The sequence below is a fragment of the Phoca vitulina genome, unplaced genomic scaffold (genome assembly GCF_004348235.1).
Source record: "Phoca vitulina isolate PV1807 unplaced genomic scaffold, GSC_HSeal_1.0 scaffold4, whole genome shotgun sequence".
NCBI classification, from domain to species: domain Eukaryota; kingdom Metazoa; phylum Chordata; class Mammalia; order Carnivora; family Phocidae; genus Phoca; species Phoca vitulina.
In genome coordinates this window covers 72339972-72363353 of record NW_022589707.1, presented here as the reverse complement: position 1 = coordinate 72363353, position 23382 = coordinate 72339972, and the positions used below count along the sequence as shown (strand labels likewise).

The 23382-nt window shown below is 34.7% G+C and overlaps 1 protein-coding gene across 3 annotated transcripts in view; it reads right to left on the bottom strand.

The window, feature by feature from the left end:
• Positions 1-7873: 7873 nt before the first annotated feature.
• Positions 7874-23382, bottom strand: part of PCLO (piccolo presynaptic cytomatrix protein) — a 395644-nt gene continuing 380135 nt past the window's right edge. For all 3 annotated transcript variants that reach the window (XM_032402272.1, XM_032402273.1, XM_032402274.1), the window contains 3 exons: positions 15149-15283; positions 14589-14734; positions 7874-12566 (listed from right to left, as the gene is read on the bottom strand). In XM_032402272.1, the coding sequence (XP_032258163.1) occupies positions 12426-12566; positions 14589-14734; positions 15149-15283 (422 nt within the window). In that variant the 3' untranslated portion in view covers positions 7874-12425. The remainder of the gene's footprint in view (positions 12567-14588; positions 14735-15148; positions 15284-23382) is intronic.

Genomic DNA, 23382 nt, shown 5'->3' with positions numbered 1-23382 from the left:
TTATTATGTAACATTTATTTTGTGTAATAGTGATCACTTAATATTAAATTCATTGACAAAAATTACTCAATGACAAGAAAGATTTTGCCAAAATTTGTAAGAAAAAACTTACTCTTGTCTGAGCTAGGACAGAATGTTAGAGTCAGGAGGGGAATCTCACATAAGGCCAAGAAAGTTCAAGTGATTTTTCACCTCACCTATTCTCTAGAATACCAAAACTGATGAAAGCCTTCTACTGTTACACCAATGCCATTATGGTCTCTCAGTCCTTTGACATTTTTTCTCTCCACACTGCATCTCCTGAGAGCCTATCCCCTGGCTCCTGACCTTCCTCTTTCTAAAGTTCTAAAAGGGAACTGGTTCTCTGATCTATCAGTGTTTCTCCTGACTTTGAATCCACCTAGTTTTTGTCCTTTTTTTTTTTTTCCCAGAGGAAAGGAAAGCATGTGTGCACATGCATGTGCATATATGTGAGTGGGCGCTGGAGATGGTGGGTGGGTAGGAAGTAAGCAGGGGACCAAGATGGCCTTAAAATCTCACCCAGCTTAACCAGACGGTAGACAGCGTTCTTCCTTCCTCTAGGCTTCTAGTGCCTGCTTAAGTTTTAAATTTTATCTTTTAACAACTCCATCAAGGTATGATTGAGATACAAAAAGCCACATATTTCATGGGAACATTTGAGGAGTTTGGACATATATAAACACCTGTGAAAGCATCACCATGAGCCAGGTAACACACATCTTCGTCACCCCTGAAAGTCTTCTCATGTCCCCTTTTTCAGTGATAAGACGACTTCACATGAAACTTACTACTTAAACTTCGTAAGTGCCCAGTGCACTATTGTTAACCATAGGCATTCTATTGTACAGCAGTCTCGAGAATTTGCTCATCTTGTGTAACTGAAACTTTCGATCAGTGCAACGGTAACTTCCCCGTGCAAGTGGTGCCCCTAAATAGAGAGCATCTGCAATAGTCCAATGCGAGAATTAAAGAAAGCGAAAGCTAAGGTTTTTTTGACGGCTTGAGGTTGAGGGGGAGAATGAATGAGAGGATGGTGTCAAGGATGTTCTCCAGTTTTTTGCCATGGTTCTGGCAATAGGAACCCCTGTGAAGTTTTAATGGGGACATGTTATGGCCAGATCCATATTTCAGAGAGGTCACAGGTGACTGTGTGGAGGATGCATCTGGAAGAGCTGAGGCAGCAAGGCCACGAAGAGGCTGCTGTGTAAATCCGAGTCAGAGCGGCACACGTCTGAGGGACGTATAACTGAATTCGATATTCTAGGCAGCTGTAACTCAGTCTGCAAGTCCTAACTACTATTAAAAGGAAGTGACTCATTAGTATATGACTTCCTTTTAAATGGCTACAGCAGTAAATTTGAATAGCCCTTTTTAAGGCAAGAGTTGAACTGCTCAAAAACTGTAATCAATTGACAGTAATAGTTCCTTGAATTTCACAGGTAGAACAGAAAATTAAATTCTCTAGCTCAACAGAAGGAAGCTGGCCCCACAGCAGAAATTTTTCTTCACTGAAAGCAGAAATGTCAACTGAACATCTTGAGGTCAGTAAGAGCTTGGCAAGGCATTACACAGGGAACAGAAGAAAATTGGTCAATTTTGCTAATAATCAGTATTGTCTCTGGCTCAGCTATCTTGCTTCAAACTTTTAGGTGCAATTCTGTATACAGCGAAGAAAATGGTAATCCCTTATTTTTTGGAAACATGCTCTGAAGTACAGAGATTCTTACATATGCCTAGAAATATTTTACTTGCAAATTTTCCCATTCATAAATAAAATATAGAATCAGATATTGCTTTTTCTGAATCATAACACTTATTTCATAGCAATATCATTATTTCCCCAAATCAAAATTGATGGCACTTTATACAATCTGATTCTGGATAATTTACAAACCTCTCTTTTCAGCTCTTCTTTATCATTGCAAACTTTACTTGGGAAATACAGTTGCCCAGTGTTTCTGAAATAAGCAATGCATTTCACAACACATTACTTGTTGACAGTATTCCCTTACCCTTAACTCCTATTCTCTTGGTTCTACTGGTGAATTGTCGTCCCCTTGTAAGACTTTACTCACAGTTTTCTCTCCTTGCGGTTTGCCTGATTTGCCCTGGAAGAATTCGTTATTTCATCTTCAGATTTGATTTTTTATGTGTCTTTTGCCCAGTCCATCAGTCTTTACTTTCTTTACTTCCCTCTTTGATGATTACACGGTCTACGGTCCAAAAATTTAAAGTCACCCTGTCCTTTAATTCCCTTGCATATCTTTTTGTCTAATCCATCTGTTAAGACTGATTCTCATGAAAATTTACCATGTCTGTTCTCTGCCCCTACATAGGAACCCCAAGCCAAGGCTGGGGAAAGTCATGTCGCAAGTCAGATAGGTGTCACTGTGTGTTGTCTCTAAACTCAAAAGGGCCTTCATTATGTATAGTATCCTTCTCTTCCTACTTGCTCTCCCACTCATCTCCAGGACTATTTTAAACCTCCTTTATTCTCTTCAAAACCTAACCCATATTCCCTTCCTCTTCTCTGTAGGCAGATGACCTCATATCTTATCTCAATGAGAAACTCGTAGCCATCAGAAGGAAACAGTCTTAACCTCCTCATATCAAACATACGGTCTGTCTACATTTGTACTAATAATCTCCTTTTTTGGTTGCTTCACTAGGGCAGTAATTTTATACCTTGGCCGCACACTGACAACAGCTAGGGGGCTTTGAAAATACACTTAGGCTTGGCCCAGAAAACAGAGATGACGATTTGAATGGTCTGCTTTGGAGTTTGGGTATCCATGTTTTTTAAAGCTCTTCAGATGATTCTAATACAGAGTCAGGGCTGGGAACCGACCCTTAGAGAAATTTTCCTTTCTCCTCTTGAAGGGGGGGTGTTGAACAAGTACTTAGATGCCATCTTCTCATATTGCATGCTAAAATTTACTCACTGCCTCTTCTCTGTGTGTAGCCAGATTGTAGAGAATCATTCCCTGTCAAATAAGTCCTTCCCTTTGACTTTGCAATTTATTCAATCCTCTCTCATCTTAAAAATCAAGTCAAACCAAACCAGTTGACCAACCAACCAAAGAACAAAAAAACTTTAGATTTCTTCTTCATACCTGTGACGGTCAGTGTTATGTGTCGACTTGGTTAGCCGTAGTAGCCGTAGCCAGTTATCCAAATACGACGTGAGGCCTGTTGTGACAGGATTTTGTAGAGATGATAAGCATCTCTCGTCAGCTGACTTTAAGTGAAGAGCTTGTTGTCAGTGTTCCGGTGGGCATGCCTGATCTCACCAGCTGAAAGGCCTTAAAATCTTTCAAGAGTTTAGGTTCCAAAACGAAGAAGAAATACCACCTGTGGACCAAGGTGTCTACTTTCTGCCCGAGTTTCCAGTCTGCCCTGATACAATCCAAGTGTCTAAAAAGATTTAAATACTTGTCGAGTCCATTCTTTAAAATTGGTTTCTGTCCCCATCATTCCACTGAAACAGCGTACAGAAGTTATAATTAACCTTCTTTTGCCAAACACATTTTTTTCATTCTTTTTTGAGAGGCTTCATTTTTAACCATTACTTGTTCTTGCTCTTTTGAAATTGTTCTAAATTGTGAAAAATACAATACACAAAAGAATGTGTGGCTTACATAATAATTGCTATGCAAATATACGTATAATCACCGTATAGATTAAGAAATAGGACATTGCTAGTGTTTAGAAACCCCCCAAACACTATTCTCTAATGACATCTGCTTTATTCCTCCAGGAGGCAACTATTTTTTCTTTTGTGTTATTCAATCCTTTCATTTTTTTTTTATGGTTCTTAGAATCACACTGGGTTTTTTGGTGGCACGTTACTTTTTCTCCGTGTATTTGTGAAATTCATTCATACTGATACGTAGAGCTCTCATTTATTCACTTTACTGTCTTGCATTATTCTTTATTCAGCATCGCTGCTGAAAAATATTCATCTTCAGCACTGCTGCACCACCAAATATCCATGTCATTATTGGTGGGGCTGTTTTGAGTTGGGGGCTACATTGAATGATACTGCTGTAAGTACAATTACAAGGATGATATTCAAAATACTTAATGGTATATATGGCAAGGTCATACACCAATCACAAGTTGTCAAACCCATCTGAATGGAAGGCGGACCAACCAGAAACAAATTTCTCTGGTATGCTGTACCAGTACGTACTGGCTAAATAACCACCTGGCACGCTTGAAAATGCCTCCTGACCTACAAGTTCAGGAGTTTTTCTGATGTGCGTAACTAGGAGTGCAATTATTGAGTGGTAATGTATGGAAATCTTCATCATACAAGGTAATTTCTAGCTATTTCTAAAATGGTTGTGACATTTTGTACTTATACCATTTATACTTAATGAGAATTCCATTTTCAATGTTTGGCTTCCTCAGACTAGATTTTTCCTTATGTATGTGCATAATATATCACTGTACTTTAAATGGAATTATCCTGAAAACTAATGAGGTTTAGCATCTCTTTATATGTTTCTTAACCATTTGGATTTCATCTAAACTATCTGTTGAAGTGTTTTTCCTATATTTCCCTTATGCTGCTTTTCTTTGACCTCAGATTTGTATTATTTTTGACACTAGTCTTTTTTTTTGTTTTTTGTATCAAATATCTTTTCTAATTGTTTTTACTTTCCCTATCAATTTCTTTATGGTGTCTGAGGAACAGAAATCCTTATTTTTATGTAGTAGTATTTTCCTAATTTTCCTCCTGCATAGTGTGCCTTGTTTAAAAAATCTTTTCCTCTCCCAAGTTTATGAAGTTATTTTCCCATATTACCCTCTATATGTTTTATAAATTTGTCTTTCATGTTAGGTCTTTACATTATATGGATTTTATCTTTGCAATTTGTGACAGGGTCCAGTAGCATTTATTTTTATGTTTTTCAATTGACTCAGGCTATTTAATTGCAAGTTCATGGTTTTTTGCAGACCTGCTTTATCTCCTCTGTTGTATATAAAGTCCATTTAGGGATAATTTTGTTCCATTGTCCCAATTTCTCCTGCATCAGCACTATATTCTTAATTTCTATACCTCTATAATAAGTCTTAATATCTGCTAGAAAGTATTCTTATATTTTGTTCTTGCTTTTCAGTGGGCTCTTCCTTGGCCCTTTGTGCTTCAACATAAATTTTATACTTGGCTTATCAAATTCCTCTCACATTTAAAAAATTTAATTGCATTGAATCAATGGGTTTCTGATTTGGGAAGAATTGTATATCACTACTATATTCAATTTTTCAATCAATGAATGTTGTATTCAGCTCTTATTTAATATCTTAATAAAATTTTATTATTTTCTTTGTAGAGGTCTTGAACTTCTTTGTTAATTTATTCTTAGGCATTTGAAACTTTTTATGCTAATAAAAATCATTTCTTGAAATTTTCATTTTCTGATGATTTCTTGTTCACAATCAGAGAAGAAATTTATTTCTGTATAGTTTTTATAATTAGTAAACTTGACAAATTCTCTTACATATTTTAAAACAAATTGATTATTTTGGATTTTCTACACACAAAGTTGTATAATCTACAAATAATTATAGTTCTTTTCTTCTTTCCCACTTCTTACACCTTTACTTGTCTTTTTCTTCTCTTGCTTTGACAGAATGGCTAGAAACTCTGGTAAAGGCATTGAAGAGAATGGTGACAATAGGCATACTTGCTTTGTTTCTGGTCTCAAAGGAAGAGCCTTCTATCCTTTCACCAGCAAAGTTTTTCTTGTTTGTTTGTTTGTTTTTGGTAGATAACATTCAGCAGATTTAAAAAGTATTCCTCCATTCCAAGTGTGCTATAAAGTTTTTGTTATGAATGGATTTTGAATTTTATCAAATATTACCCAGCATCTTATGATTTTTGTACCTTAGTATATTAATGTACTAGATTTCATTAATTCATTTTCCAACATTGAAACAATCTTGTGTACCTGGGATAATTCAACTTGATCATGATTCTTATCACTTTGATACATTTCCAGATCTTTGAATCTTGGCATATACATTACTTTTTCCTACCTGAGAATGGTAAATTGGCTTTCTTTCTCCTTTGATTGCAACAGGTTTAATTTTATTGAACTTTCCTTCAAAGAATCAAATTGTTGGAAGGTCATTTTTTATTGAGTAATCCATGGAAATAATTCTTAATTTTTACAAATAATAAAATAAAAATATATAAAATAAAATAAAAAATGAAACTTTAAAAATAAAATTTTAATTTATTTGGAATTGTCATTTAAACGGAGGTAAAAATTTCAACACTTTGCCATCATACTTTTATTATTATGTTTTGATAGAAAACTATTTTGGTTCAATATGCTATCAAAGCTTTAAACCGTAGATGCAGGGATTTTTCAGCTCTTAAAGCCTAGATAATCAATAGTCAAATCATTAATCATCATCTAATTACCACCTTTTAGATCTGACATTATCTTCAAAAAATGTTCCAAGCTATGTTTTACCTAAGAATGCTATTAAAAGTTTGCCATATTAGATAATATACTTGATACTCCACTTGATCTTAGCCAAAAGGCCAAGAAGCAATAACATATCAGATAAAAGTTGATCAAGCAGTGTCAATGCATTCCTAAATTTAGTTACTTTTAAAGAGATAAATAGAAAAATAAAAATTCAAGTTAAATAAATCTCCTATACTGTTTTAAGGTTAAGGAAATGATATATAACTTTCTTGCCATAGAGAGATGTTATCAAAGAATATAAGAAACATATAAGTTTACTCAAAGATGTCCCTGACTCATTAAGAAAGGTAAATTTGAGCATTAATAAGAATAATGGTTTCAATGAATTAAAACATATAAAATTTTGAATCACTAAATTCTTCTCCTGAAACCAATATTACACTAACTAGAATTTAAATAAAAACTTGAAACAAAAAAGTAAAAAAAAAAAATACCACATTTGTTTTCATCCTTGAGAGCAATGATAATAAAAATAAAAACAAAAGCTTATTGGTCATCTTTGGAGGATGATAGGGAACCATTTCTTATTTTGAAAAATGGTAGGTAAAGAAAAATTGTCCAACCTTTTCTGCCTTTACCCTAACTTTCCTTCATTGACTGAATTAGAACATCACCATTTTGTAACATTTAGTTAATTAATTGATCTATACTAGCCATTGAGGACCAGTGGCTGTAAACAGGACAAATGAAAGACAGCCAGACATTATACACCTCCCAATGGAAGAATATAATGCCAGCCTTTGACCTTGAACATGAATCAGGTCAGGTCTGTAGGGCAAAAGACCTGTAGGGCAATACAGAGACAGAGGAACTTGTTAAGTACACTGTGAGTATGCAGTCAGCAAAAATCCAATCTGGTAGAAAGACCAGGTTTCTTCAAAAAGTAAGATTCACTGAAAAAGAAGGGGTTGGCAGGAGAATATGTAGACTAAAAGAAGCTTAGAAAACATTTTAAAAATAAAACAGGAAAACCACGGGAGTATTTGTTTACTAGGCAGATGTCAGTGATAACTCAGGAAGTAATTATCATAAATATCAGGATGGTGGTTGCATTTAGGGTTTGAGAGGGTGTTGTGAGAGGGAGGGGTAAAATGGAGGTCTTATGAGGTGACGGGCAAAGTTTAATTTCTTGACCTGGGTGGTGGTGACAAGAGTGCCTGACATATAATAACGGATTAAGCTATACATTTATTTAATTCTGTTTTCTGTGCTGGGTTTAAAATTTATTTTTTAAACTGGGTGAATGAATGTATTTATGATATAATTTTCAGAGAAGATGTTATGAAAAATTCTATTTCTATAATAAAGTATCGACTTATCAAGTTGGTAAACACAAGAAGTCAAAGTTGACATTTTCAATATTTATTGGGAAGGCTGAGGCAACAGCCTTTTTATACAGCACAGTCTGAATATGCTATCAAGATACATCTTGCATACAATCACAAAACCGAGACATATTTTTACATAGAGAAAAACTCAAGACAGATTTACAAGCATTTTAAATACAATTCTCATGTATTTCAGTTCAATTTCTACAACCTTTAGCCCAAGAACTGGTACTTGTTCATTAGATTTTTCCAGAGAGATTTGGGTAGAACAGAAAAGAACACATTAGCAAATCACCAACACGGCATGCAACATGTAGTTAGAAACAAGACATATCTCCAAGTTCTTTATTTTTTATTTTGAAAACAATTTTATTAGATTTTTATTTTTTCAGACAAGATTTTTTTTTTCCATTAATATCAGATGTGTTTTTGTTAGGATATTAGCACACACATTAATCAGTAGTGGGAGCACCTGAGCACATCACCAACAAATATACAGACACAATCAAACGATAATCATATTCACATGCTGAATGCCAAATGAAATTAATATTTCAACTTTGTCTGTTTTACCAAATGTATAGTAGTTATGTACAGGGTTACCATTTAAGAAAATGCTCTCGATCTACATATCAGAGAAGGACTCATTTGATTAAATGACTTTGACTTAATGGGTACCTTTAATTATGACAACATGGAACATACAGAAAACATCAATGTGTCTTAGTCAATGAGAATATCTGTTTCACTCATTCATTTTTGTATTACATCAAAGGCAAGTAATTATTAAAGAGACGGCTCATAATTATTCATTGAGCTTTCTTTCACTTCCATGTCAAGCTCAAAAAGACGGAAACTCACTCTGTCACATGGAGAGTTATAAACATATATATAGCTCTAGTTGGCTGCTTTTGGAATATTAGACATTATAGCAATGAAAATAAGTTTTTAAAAATATTGTTAGTTATGATTTAAATAATAAAGTAAAAAAATACTATAAACATTTTGTGATATCTTAATGAAATGAAACATCAATCAAATAATTTCTAATAAATTGGGCACAGTATAGTATAGAATTTTATTTTACTTCACATGACCACCAATCTAGTGTCACTACCACTATCACCACTATTGTTACGACCATTCCTATAGTAAGAATCAATATCAGCTGGTTACCAGCTATAATATTCCCACAATATGACTATTTTAATGTGTGTGATCCACAAAACTAATTCCACTGATATGCTGAAAATATGCATTTATTTGTATGATTAGTTACAATATGGGCACATTAAGGAACAAAGACAATCACTGCTCCTTAGTCTTGGATACTGTTCTTTTCAACAGAAATGGTAAAGAAAGAATTCCAAGTCACCAAAAATCTTCTTAATCTTAAGTAAAAACGGGGGGAAACACCAACTTCTTGCTTACACTGTTACCTATGTCTGTAATGACCATTCTACAAATCCCCATCTTTCGTAAAAATTCACTCTGTGCTTTTGCTTCTACAGCTAGAAGTTTCTTTAGGACCAAATTTTGAACCAAGAAGCAACTCCAGTTTCTGATGACTCAATGAAGTCGTGGGGAAAATTAAGATGCTTTTCGAGATATAGGTGTTGGAATTGGACTGATTGCATATTGTTTAGAGATTACAAACTTTGTCATCAGTAAGATTAAGAAAAAAACTGCTTCCAAAAAATAAAAGAAATGAAAAAGTGGAAAATTATGTGCTGTGATATATACAAAAAAGTAAAAAACACCAAGAGCCCTATTTGCAATTAAAAAAGAAACAACTTTGTTGTAAGAAGGGTAATCGACATCATTCAGAAGAAATGCGTTTGTTCGAGGACCAGTGTTGCATAGAATAATTCCCGTACAACTTAGGATTTTGGTCAGCTGCAAACTTGGCACACTGTGGCAGGATCTTATGCTCTCTGAAGGGGGATGCTGGTGCACAAAAAAGAAGCCCTATCGTTAGCTCTCTTGATTGACCTGGCCCCATCATCACTGGTTCCTCGGAACAAAGGGGCACCTAGAATGGAGAGACTCCTACCCTTTCAGGTCAAATAGCTACCAAGGGATGATCTTTGTTTTGGTGGCACCTCATTTGTGTTATTCTAAAAGAAATCGCAACTGGAATAAAGTCAAACTTACTGGTCATACAACCTCTCATCCATACCCCTGGATGTACGTGGTTGCAGAAGAGGGCCTAAGGTGAGCTGAACCTTTTTTGTTCAGAAAGAGATCTTCCGAAGCCTTTCCTTTCCCAACGATGAGTGATGATTACAAGCTCCCTAAAGTGCTCACTTCTGCTGGAAATATCCATAGCAACCATCAGCAGATCTAGATGTCTCTAAAAATAAAATCCTAGCAGGATCAAGTCTCCAGCAATCCCTTCCCTCATGCTTGTTGTAGAGCAGTATCAGTGGTGAAGGACACTGCATTATCAGGGAGGACAGGTAAAAAAATAGAGGGAAGGAAAGGAACTGCTTTCTCCTTGGATTGGGGAAGAGTGCATGTGTATTTCTTTACGAATGTAATAAAGATATATAGCCTGGAATTTATTAGAAATTGTTTTATTTTTAATGTTTTACATTTAATCAATTCCTCTGAAATTTAAATTATGGTTTTCTTTAAAAGTGAGAAAATTCCATATCCAACCAACATATTTGGAGGTGATTTCTCAAAACCCACTAAAACCTCATCTTTGAATGAAGAAGCAGCTTTTAAACTCAGAATGCTCTGGGGCGCAATTTATTTTGGGAGAGGATATGCGAATAGTATAAGATTGGTATGATTCATTTCATTTATAATAACCCAATTTGAAAATCATTTTGACTTAATTCTTCACCTTTTCTCAGGTTCAATGCAAGTTTGTATTTTAAAGAAAAACCATTAGTTTTGGAGTGAATACACTACTCTTATCCAAGTCAATGTCTACCGTCGTTATGGAGGATGTTCTTGCATATAAAATTTGAGAAATAAAGAGCTGCATAGTAATTATTCCTCACTTTATGTATAAAACTATATCTGAAAATGTGCTTTCTTTTTTTCCTCACAGTTCACTTGGCTTGATCATCCCAACATCCCATTAGGAAGGGTAGGAATATGTAATTATTTTTATCCTACAAATAAGAAACTGGGGGAAAGTGACTTTAAGTGACATGTGCAAGGTGACACAGTTAGTCAGTGGCAGGACCAAGACAGAAGCCAAGCTTTTTATCCCAGCTGAGTGCATTTCCTACAACTCCATTCTACTGCCTTTGTCTATAGTGTTGGTCGATGGAGAAGAGGATGCTTCATTTCAATGATTTGGACATTGGTCCTTTTATTAGGTATTAATAAAATAGCTCAGGTTCATATAATCTCAATATAATGTTGACTTTTCACCTATTTTCTCAATATTGATGACCTTGATCACTGCAATATTGTCACTAACAGAGAAAAATGGAGCACTAGGAAGAACTTGAGTTTGGTGTCAGGGTTTTCATTATACAATCAGTTAATGCGCTAAGGACAAAAAAAGCATTATGGAAGAGCAGGAAATGACACCAAGTGAATTAATCCATGTCAAGGATTAATATAATTTGTTTGCCAGAGGAAGAATTTTCTTTCTTTCAATACCTCACTCAAGAGAAAGGAAATATGTGGAATAACATTTACTTGCAATTCCACAAAGAACAACTTATCAGGCTTCCTGGAACATACCATTTTAATCTATGTTCTTTGGTATGTACATTGAAAATGTATTGGCTTAATGGTCACTTAAGGAAATTTTGATGTTTTCAACCAAGGGTCCAATATTTTTGTGGGGCAACATTCAGTGCGAGCCAATCATGGCTTTATTTCTAGATAAATGTAATTCCATTTCCATTTAGTATTATCTTCGCTCTACATCATTTCATATTATACAAATGTGCTTGTAGGACATGAATTCCAAAGTTGGCGATGCTCACACTTATCACATCTAGACAGAGAGAAAACCTAAAAGCCGTAATTTCTCCATCTCCAGTACCCTTTCCCTCTGAACACAACCACCTCACTTCTAGTCTTGAACGCATTCTGTAGTTGTATCCTATGTCACAATCTAAAAACAGTAAGTCGTCTGAGAGAAGAAGATGAAGAAGAAAGATCTTTAGACTCCTGAAAACTGAGATTTGTTACATCACTTCTTTCCTTTCAAGCAAGGCTGTCTTGCATAAATGATCAACTTTGTCTTGCATGAGGAACCATATTAACATTTGAGCAGCTGCCTTTAGCTATAGTTCAACTCTGCTCAAAGGTTTGTGCATTAAGTAATCAAAATAGCTCTCGCTGTTTTTCTTGAAGCAATCCAAGGACTCAAAGCTCTTTTTTTTTTTTTTTTTTTGGTCTCCAATATATGAACTTTTTCATTTGAGTTTTTTTCTGTGTTCCACAACAAAACATTCACGAAGCTTTAAGTATGTGTTTGCCTGGTGTTCCTCCTCTCACGTTTACCCCTTTAAAAACATTGTAGAATAGTATCCAACTCTAGTCTTGATTTGAAATTATTTAGAGCAGTTTCTATACCCTGAGCAGACACATTTCTTCAATGGGTTTGTGTAGGACTGACCAAAAGTTTGTGCCAGTTGACTATTCTTTTTCTGAGATCCACTTTGTCAAGCCAGATACAAGCTTCGCCAATCAAGGTCTTTTTCATAAACTTCCCTCCATTAGAGAAAAGTAAAATCTAGAAAAAATAGCCAAAATTATATATACTTGCATATATTTTTCAACCTTTTTTAAAGGACATTTGATCATCAAAGAAATAACACAGACAAGAAAGGGTGAGGGGAAGTAGCAGCTATATGTATAAGAAAACTAATCCTCAAGATGTCCTCAAAAGATGTGCAGAATATTAATTAATTCACACCAGCATTTCCCAAAGGAAAAGACACATCCTGGAGGATATGAGAATTTTAGATGACATGTATTAGCAGCTAATTCTGACTAGGTTTATGCTTACATGAATGCAAGTTTCTCAAAAGAACTTTGCTAGGTACATTTTCTACTAGTTTATGAAATATTAACTCAAATACGAAATTATTTGAGTGCTGAATAAATAAGTAAGAGCTCATGAGGCAGATAAAACACAACATTAATTTGATTTAACATTCAGTTACTGGTGATTTTACTATGGTATGTACTTCCAAAGTGATTTCTTGTCATATGTAGAACTTACGTTAGTTGAAATGCCATAGGATTTCAGACTCAAGACATTTTTTTTTTTTCTTTTAGAGAGGAGTTGAAAGAAAGGTGGAGAGCATTAGTGGTGCTAACCATGAATCCCTGACAATTCTTTTTTGCTCTCTCTCTTTTCAGAATCTCCTTTAGAAAATTCATCTTCCTTCTTGGCTAAAACCTTACTTTTAGGTTTCTGACTTCAAAATCTACATTTCTAGTTATAACTATCTCTTCTGGCCTCTGGTTTTGGGGTTTCAGATGGTATTGTAGATTTTCACTTGGATCCTGCTTTCTTATCAAATGTATCATATTTCAAACAAATGTGTGATCTTTCTCCCTCGCTGTCCCCTCTCTAACTACTTAATCTCTGTGGATGACACATTTGTTCACACAGATTGCAGGGCATCCTTTAGCTTTTTTTTTTTTTTTTAATTTCCACTCTAATGTCTGTCAGTACTCTCAGTACAGTTTTAGCTTGGTAATATTCTTATATTTGTCTTTAGTGTAGGCCCTTAAGTGCTGATATCATGGTCTCACTTCCCATATTTTTTCATCTCTTTCCTCCTGCCTCCTTTTCCCTCTTTCATTCCTTGTCCCTACATCTACTGAAGACACACTATGTACCAGGATTGTATGAGGCTGTAGAACAAAGAACAATACAAGCCAGGCCCTGCCCTAGAGAAGAGGAAGCTATGGAAGCAGTGACAGGTAAGGGCTGAGTTTACATTGAAAGATTGTGGACCAGTGGGATGGGTGGAGAGACATGAGGAAGACGATATTGAAGGGGAAGAAAAATAGGAGCAAAACATTGGAGGCTTAACCTGATTTGAAAAGACTGTGGTGTGGCTGGAGTATAGAGTGTGCTGGGAAGTATACACAGAGATGAGATTAAATCAGTACGATTAGAGCTCACCTTAGAGGACTATGAATGAGGCAGGATATCGGTGAGTCACTGAAGGGCTTTAATGAACCTGCTAGTCAGTGTTGTTATGTATCGACCTACCTATTTTTAATTCAAGTATACTTAACATGCAGTGTTCTATTAGTTTCAGGTGTACAACATAATGATTCAGCAATTCTATACATTGCTTAGTGCTCATCACAATAGGTATACTCCCATCCGCTTCACCTATTTTACCCATCCTCCCACCCTCCTAGCCAGTGTTTTTAAAAGATACCTCCACCAGCAGTGTGATGGAATGAATTAAGAGGCCAAGACACTGATGGCAAGGAGGCCACGTGTACCGCTAAAATGATCTGAGTAATAAAGATGAGGACTCAAAGAGGATTAGTGCCAGTGAGCATAAAATAAACTGAGTAGTCAGAAGTGAGAAGACCTGGTAGCTAATTGGATGAGTGAGTGGGCTGTGGAATTCTAAAGGCCCACTGGAAAACACCTCTAAGAATTAATTAACTTGTAAGATGTCACATACCGTATGATCGCTATACACATGTTAAATAACTGAATGGAAAACAAATCCTGTATGAACAAAAATTTTAAAATAGTAGCAATATAATATAGAGTTACCTGAAGAGAATGTCCAGCAGGACTGAGGCTGAATCTAAAAGTTTCATTGAATGAAGGCTCTCTATCATGTCGGCATATTCTTGTTTTTTTCTTGATCACCTTTTTCTGGGTAGAGATGTTCATCACATATATTTTTACATATAAATCTGAAAATAAGAATTTGGCTTGTAAAGTGTCCATGACTCATACAATTTTCTGTTGAAAGAATTACAATTGTACACTGAGAGCTCTTGTATATTTTACACAAAGCTAGCAGGCTGTGCTCGACTTGTTTCAGACAACATAAAGTGATTAAAAGATACACCAATTTTCTTAGCAATTCAGTTTTCCTGTTGTATGGTAAATACGGTACTCTAAGATTATGTGTTGAGAAAATTTAGCTAAAAACTAGTAAAATATCAACTTATTTCTATGTAAGAGAAATTAATTCTTATTTTTCATTTTTCAGATGTATTTGGTGTACAGCCCAAATTTTACTCTACATTTTCCAGATTATTTAGGACATATTCCTACAGAATTCCTAGATGTATGACATTGCTCATTATCATAAAATTAGATACCTGGTAAGTGATCGGGAGATTTAAATTTGTAGGTGATATTTCTGCACTGGAGAATCTCAACTATTAGTTGTTCACCATCTGTCTTCATTTCCTTCTTCAGTGCAATCTTGATTTCGCCCATTACCTGAGTTTTGACTGGAAGAATTTAATAAACATGTTAAGGAATATGAAATGCCATCTATCAAATGTTTAATTCAGTAATTCATTCTTACATTTGTTTATTGCTTATCAAGGGTTGAACACCTTACTGTATCCTGTGGATACACAGATGAATAAAATATAGTCCGAGCCCTTAAGGAGTATAATATCTCTTGGGGAGACTGATAAATTACACACTTACAACAAAGTGTGTTAATATAACGACAAGCTAGTAAAAAGGGAGGTATGGAAGAAATGCAAGTTGATAAGTATTACTTAACTGCAGATTATTAGGCCAAAAGAGGAAACAGATGAGACCACAAGAAGACAGGTATCCATAAAAATAATATAATTTTAATTTAATCTATAGGAAATCAGTCATGTGAAATACAAGAGTTGTTTGCTAACAATTGCTCATTACCAGGCTTGCGCAAGAACATTTGCTACCACAACTAAATGTTGTTATATGTTCTTTCTACTTCCTTTCTTTTCCTGTATAAAAGAATAGCTAACAAGAATATGTAGTAGTGAAATTGCACAAGGGAAAATACCATGAGAGACTGAAATGAATCCAGTGTATTTCTTTCAAGTGTTTATCTTGGATCTTTGTATCACTGAAGAAGCTATTCATGCTAGGTCATGTTCTTTAATGATTCACCCTTTCCTCTGTCAATTCATATAGGCATCCACTTCTCCAATCACTAACAAGTATTTTATTTCCCACCCTACACTGTGATAAGCACTCTGTTAGGAAGAATGGTTACAATGGTGAGCCAAACACGCATGCTTATCAGTTTTATGGTTTCTCCACCTATTGGGAAGAAAGCCTTAACGAATTATTTTCATCAATAAATGTAAAATTAGAAAAAGAGAAAAGGTAATGAAATACAAGAGCGTGGTTCCAAGAGAGCCTGCGGAAGTATTGCTCAAGCTGAAACCAGAAGGATGAGAAGTTAACTAGTTGAAATGGATGAAGAACATGCGACAGAGAAGGAACAGTGTGCTCACAGGAGGGAACATCATGGGGCTGAGGAACTAAATACATGTTCATGTGATTATGACATATTGTTAATTGGCACCATGTTAAGAATTTGGTTTTTATATTTAGGACAATAGGAAGCTATTGAAGGTTTCTAAGTTTGGATATAAATCACTTGTTCTCAGACATCTTGGTTTCAGACTTCTTTACACTCTTAAAAAAAATGGAGGGTCCTCAAAGAACAATTGTGTGTATTATAGCTATCAATATTAGAAATTTAACATTTCTAATTAAAATACAAAATTAGATATTCTAGAATACTTATTGATTCCATTAAAATGACAATAATATACTTATAAATAAATATTTTAATGAAAAATAACCATATTTTCCAGAACAAAAATATATAGTGAGGAAAGCTGTTTCATATTTTTTCAAATTTCATTAATGTTTTGCTTAATAAAGGACAGCTGGATTCTCATACCTGTTTCTATATTAAATCCAATTCATTTTGTTGTTTTAGTTGAAATGTATGAACAAAGTCCAATCTCATACAAATAGTTGGAAAAGGGAGAAGTATTTTAATATCCTCTTTAGATAATGTTATATAATTAAAATTTGACAAGTGGTAATTTCTGGAATCTGAAATCATATCAATGGACTTTTGAACTGTTACTTTAAAATATATCAGTCTATCCTGCATTTTTTTTTTTTATCTTGCATTTTGAATGGATCTTTTAACTATGCTCGACTTGGTAACAGCATATTGTTCATTTTGGAAAATACTGGTTCACTGAGTTAGGCAGGTCTTGTTGACATACTTCATAAAATATTTAAAGCACATGTGTTAATATCACCACCAATATCATCAAAAAGGTCTTTGAAATTGAGAAGCCTCCAAGATCAGGAAGGCAAGTTTTCCAAAGTTCTATTTTTATTTAAAAGCTGGATTTCATCACTGACAACTAGCGTCACTTGTTTTTCTTAAAGTGACAAGTTCACTTTGTTAATTGTTGAGAATAAGGAGCATTTGTTTATCAGTTATTCTTTTTAGCAAAAATTACACTTCTTATTAAATAGGCTAGCTCAACGTGCAACTCAAAAAAAAAAAATTACACAAACAGGTTTCCTCAAGTCAACTAATTTGGCAGGCAGCAAAATGCTTTAGGTGTATTTCCCATTTCATCACACAGCATTAGAAAGACATGTACTTAAGGGTCTAGGCTTAATAACAATAATTTTAACTTCCTCATTAAGGACAGTCTTAAGTGAAACTGACATTTTCCTTATAAGTGAGTGGCAGTTAAAAAAATAAATACAGTAACTATTAATATAGTTTGGTGTCACTGTCCTACCTTGTGCTAAGTCCCCAGCAGTTTACTGCATCATTGCTTTTGCATTATCAATGCAAATGGCAACACAGTGAAAAGGTAAATAATATCTTAGTATATTTATTTTTTTTTAAGATTTTATTTATTTATTCATAAGAGACAGAGAGAGAGGCAGAGGGAGAAGCAGGCTCCCCGCCGAGCAGGGAGCCCGATGCGGGACTCGATCCCAGGACCCTGGGATCATCACCTGAGCCGAAAGCAGACGCTTAACCATCTGAGCCACCCAGGCACCCAATATCTTAGTATATTTAAAAAAATAATTTTGACTTCGTGCATGCATGTAGACAAAATACAGAATACAGACGATAGTTGAGTAATCTTTGAGAGGAAACTAAAGTAACAAAATCATTATGTGCAAAATCGTAAATATATTAGATGGTGGTGATTTAATCCTTTTGATTGAATTTTGTCACATTTTGGGGATGTGTTATTTTGATGAATTTCTTTCCTGGATCAAGTATTTGATTAAATTAATTTAACTTTTTATGCCTGGATGTACCCAGACATGTAGAGAAATATCTATCAATACCAATAACTAAGGTCCAAAAATACAGGAAACTGTCCTCTACACTGAAACACAAATCTTCTGGATATAATTACATCGTAATAGTTTAGCAACCAACAATTGTAGATACTTCACAGCAGTTAGATGTGAGCTTTACTCTCAAGAAACTCAAGAAAATAAAATGCAAACCAAGGATTTTATATACAGTTCAACTGTCTTTTAAGTATGAAGCCTATAGTTTTAAGCATAGAAAAACTCAGGAATTCTATACAAAAATTGATTCTCTGAGAAATACACCAGGGATGCATTTCATTAAACCAAAGAGATAACTAGAGAGACTTCAGCACAAGGACTGATGGTGAATATTTAACGTACTTAACTGTAGAGCTAAGGCTAAAGCAGGAGTGAGGACACAGGTGGGTGGGAGAACAGCGTTTGTTATGTATTACGACAGTATTAAGAATAAAACCAAAAATAGATGGAGACAGAAGGGAGAGAAAGGGGAAAGTAGAGTGAGATTATTGATTTTTGTATAGGTAATAGGTAGGTAACAAAGGATGCAATTTAAAATTAGCAAACCAGATAGTAAGTGGTGAAGTAAGAACAAGAATTATAAATAGTCTAAATAAAAAGGAAATCATTAAAACAAAGATACAAATCTTTCTTAATTACAGAATTTTTTTTCAAATCGAAGACACCAAGTGGATAAAGAAATATAATAAATATACACAATAATTACAAAACAAAATGTAGAGTTGCAATCAAACTTATCTATATCAGTTAATATAATTAGGTTTAGCTAGCCTATCTTTAGAAAGACTTTAAGACTGGCTCATAAAGCAAGGCTTAAGTCTATGATAAAATTCAGTTTTGCTTCAAATAGTGAAAAATACATCAATTATAAGCATGCCATGTTGATGGAAACCAGAAGAGAGTAGGGGTTGGACTGTTATTATCAGACAATATAATTTAGGGTACAATGCAGTAAACAAGACAAAAAGGGGCACTTGATCAAACTAAGGATATCTAAATCCTAATGAAGATATAACAATTATGAAGATGTATGTACCACTTAAATAAGACTGAAACTATAACATGAGATGTTAAGAGTTGTAAGGAGATGAATGAGAATAGTAGTAAAAGACTTCTATACAACACTTGTAATGCAAGACAGGCCAAGTAGACCAAAAGAAGCAAAGACATAGAATTTTGAGACATTATAATCAATAAAGCAGATCTCATGTATATTTATTAAATACCATACCCTGATAACAGAGAATATATCTTTTTTCTCAATTATATATGGCACATTCCCAAAATTGATCACATACTGAGTTGCAAAGAAGATATCAGTAAGTTCTACAAAATGAAGCTATTACAAACATTGATCACACACAAAAAGCCTTCAATTAAATAATTCTTGGGTGAATGGTGACATACAGTGAGAAAAGACAGGAGTTCTGAAAAATAACGATAATGAAAAGAACCACGTGTCAGAGTCTATGAGAGTTAAAGTAATGCTGAGAGGAAAATCTCAACTTGAGATTGGCAATCCTGGCTCATCACTCAGAAGATCTGAGGGTTTCAGTAGAATCAGGAAAAACGTCCAAGGCTCCCCATTTCTTGAAGCTCTAAAATGAAGTCAGTGAAAAGCCCAAAGCAGAGATTATCTTCTCCTGGGAATAAGACATATCTTGGCTTGGTGGAGTGAATGCTAGCAAACAAAACAAAACAAAACAAAAGCCCAAAAAACATTTAATCAAATTTCAAAAGGGGGAGCAAAACCTCATCAACCAGGCCAGCAAATCTAAATGTGCAACAGTTCTCTGTCTTTCCTCCAAAGCCATACAGAAGTGGAAAGAACACCATCTCTCAAACCCGCACCTGGGATGGAGGGAAAAAGAGGCTTCTAACTAGGTAAGGAGGGAGCCAAGGAAAATTCACTCCCACTAGTCGGAGCCAATAGAAGCTGTGGATAGAACTGATGACAGTAATGAGCATGCAGGAATAAAACAGCAGGACAAATCTTTTTCTGGGAGAAATTCACTTTTATAGGTCATATTCCTCTTTTACAGCCCTTAAAACCCCACACGCTAAGCATGTGATATTTGTTGTTGTTTTCCACCTTCTCATATGGGAAAAAAGGTGGAATTAAGCTTGCTAATTACAGTTCTCAAATCATCACGTTGCGTGCTTCTTTCTTGGTAGGTTAAATTCACGCACTTCACAGTATGGTACTTGTGAAGCCCTTGATAATTTTCTCCTGTTGGGAGATTGGTCCAGCTTGCTCTTTAATGTTTCTATTAAAGGAAGAAAGGGACATGCCTGCTGAGATCACGTTAATTGTGAGTCATCACTGTCAATCATGTCTTCGCCCTTTGACACGTTCAGAATGCCTTTGTCATCTGGAGCAGATGCAGGATCGCGACAGAAACCTCCCGTCCACTGTCGCCACAAGGGGGCAGCAGCTCCAGATCGAAAATCAATCCTACTCTGGAGAAGACATTTATCCTACAATATGATACATGAGCACGATTTGAGAATAGAAAGAAGGGGGAAAAATAGAAAAGGAAGGGATGAAGGGATGTTGAGAGCATAGTTAAAAAATGAGATCACAAAGATGGGATTACAGTGCTAAAATACAGATAGTCCCATTTTAAGACTATTAATGAATTAGAAACACCATGGAACAAAGTTGAATAAGATTGAAATCAATACTATTCACATAGAGGGAAGAAAGGCTTAGGATACTATAGAAAGGAAAACAGAGAGTAAAGAAGGTAGAAAACAGTGATAGATACGTCAAACTGAGAAATATGATCCAATATAACTGATTGCTCAGAAAAAAGGAAATTCAAGAGATTAGAAAATCGCATCTACTTAAAATATAAAGGTATTTATCTGAAGTAACAGAAGGGTAAATCTGTGGATCAAAAGAGCATCCTGTATTCCTGGAAATATTGAGAAGTTGATATACTGATATATCCCCATTAAAGCTACTTCAGAAATATAGAAAACATTTTTAAAGGAACCAGGGGAAAAAATAAGTCCCCTGAATGAGTACACTGATGTAGAAAAAAAGTAGCTTTTCGACGATATTTAAAAGCCTGTGGCAGAGGATATAGAGGACATACTAACGAGAGAAAGAAAGGAAGGAAGGGAGGGAAGGAGGTTGGATGGAGGGAGAAGGGTAGGAGGAAGGAGGGAGGAGAGAAGAAAAAAAACTTGAAGATGAAATCAAAGAGGAAGTAAGTGGAAATGTGCTGATTTCCTTTAAGCAGGGAGTTAATAAAATTTAAAATTGAAAATCATAATTGTTCAACCTCTTAATATTTTCAATTTTGCTTCTTAAACTTAGGGAGATCTTTTATAAATGAATAGGGTAAAATATTTATTGAAATTAAACTATTCCTTTGTTTTCACCATGATATATCCCCTTCATTAAATTAAAAAAGAAACAGTATAATCATTTTTGGACAAAGACCATGAATAATTGAATTCTATTAAAATTGTTTGTGTCCCTCCATCTCTTTAGCTAAAGTGCTCCAACTAAGTGTAACTGTCAAATTGACTTAGTTTTATCTTGCACAGCTTTCTTCTTTCACACTCTCTGATGCTGTATTCTCCATTAAGATATGCAGTGCTCTTCTCACTTTTTTTTCTCAGAAAAAAGTATATATATATTTTTGAAAAACATGTGTGGGTCATATCTACATGCACACATTTACACACATGCTGTATCTATACTTCCATCTGATTTATATTTTTAGAGAAGTGCATTTTAAGAAAACGACCATTAACAGAACACAATAATTCTTTCACAAGAAATAAGGTCAGTAATACCCCCATTTTACAGGTGTGAACACAGCGGCTTAGGTGTTTTAAGTAACTTGCCAAATGGCTAAGGGGTCCGGGCAGAACTTTAATCTAGATCTGATTTTAAGTCCAGAGCTCTATTCTCTCATGAAAACCTTGTATTTTCTTATATGATTTTTATGCTTATTGTGATGAGCACTGAGTAATGTGTAGAATTGTTGAATCATTGCAATGTACACCTGAAACTAACATAACACTATGTTAACTATACTTCTAAACAAATACATAAACAAACAAACAAGTAAATGAATAAAATAATGTTTTGGGTTTTTTGGAGACAATGCTGCAAATGCTGGATTTCTTTTGAAATTAAGAGCAAAGTTCAAAAACAAACCAAAATAAAGAGCAAAGTTCAGTTGAAAAAACCAGCAACCATATTTCTGACAAGAAATCCTAAGAGTATTCAAGGAAAAACATTAAAATGATGTTAGCTAGCTCTAGAAGTTAGAAAAGAGGCTGCCCTGACGTCTTGAAGGAAAGTATTTGGAAGAGAATGATGTGCTTAAATAAACATTTCATTGAAGATACTAAGCACAAGATAGATTAAACACATAATACATACATATTTTTTTAAATGTTATTGGAATGAAGGGATTTTCAGGGGCCATTTTACTATTTTATTTTGGCCACACTCAGGACCTTAGCAAGCAGAGAAGACAGCAAGCAACTGTGGGTTGTTGATTCAAGGTTATTATTTGCCCATCTCACTTTGACATGACAAGCATTTTTAAAAATTTTTTTCTTTTAAGTATGCTCCACATCTAACATGGGGCTTGAACTCAGGCCTCTGAGATCAAGAGTCACGTGCTCTACCAACTGAGCCAGCCAGGCGCCCCATACTGTGGGTTGATAAAACCATAGCTAGAAGTTATTGTCCACATCACTTATGCGGCTTACGTACATTAAACAACAAAATGGCAATAAATAATTCCTGAAATATTAATAATTGTATGAGATCCTACATGGAAACCACCTAAACATACAAAATAATTTTTGGAAGTGACTATGGATTGAGAAAACTTTTTTTAAACATTATCAGTATCTGCAATACTTCGCTGCGCATAGTATAAATCGAGGTTTATTCTTTCTCAGAATTCTAAGAAATCTATTGCAATCTGAGCAGCTTTTGCCAATGGGAGACCATTTTAAGCAAAAAGTTTCTTTAGAGGCATTGTTTAATTAACTGAAAGTGAATAAAATGTGGAAAAGAAAAGAAGGAAAGAAGGGCGCTTTGTAAAAGGAAAGTTTGTGTAAGGAAAAAATAGCACAGAGTGAATAAAATTCTCATTGACACATAGGTTTCCTTGCAAATTTCCATTAATAAATACTACATACCAATGCCGCA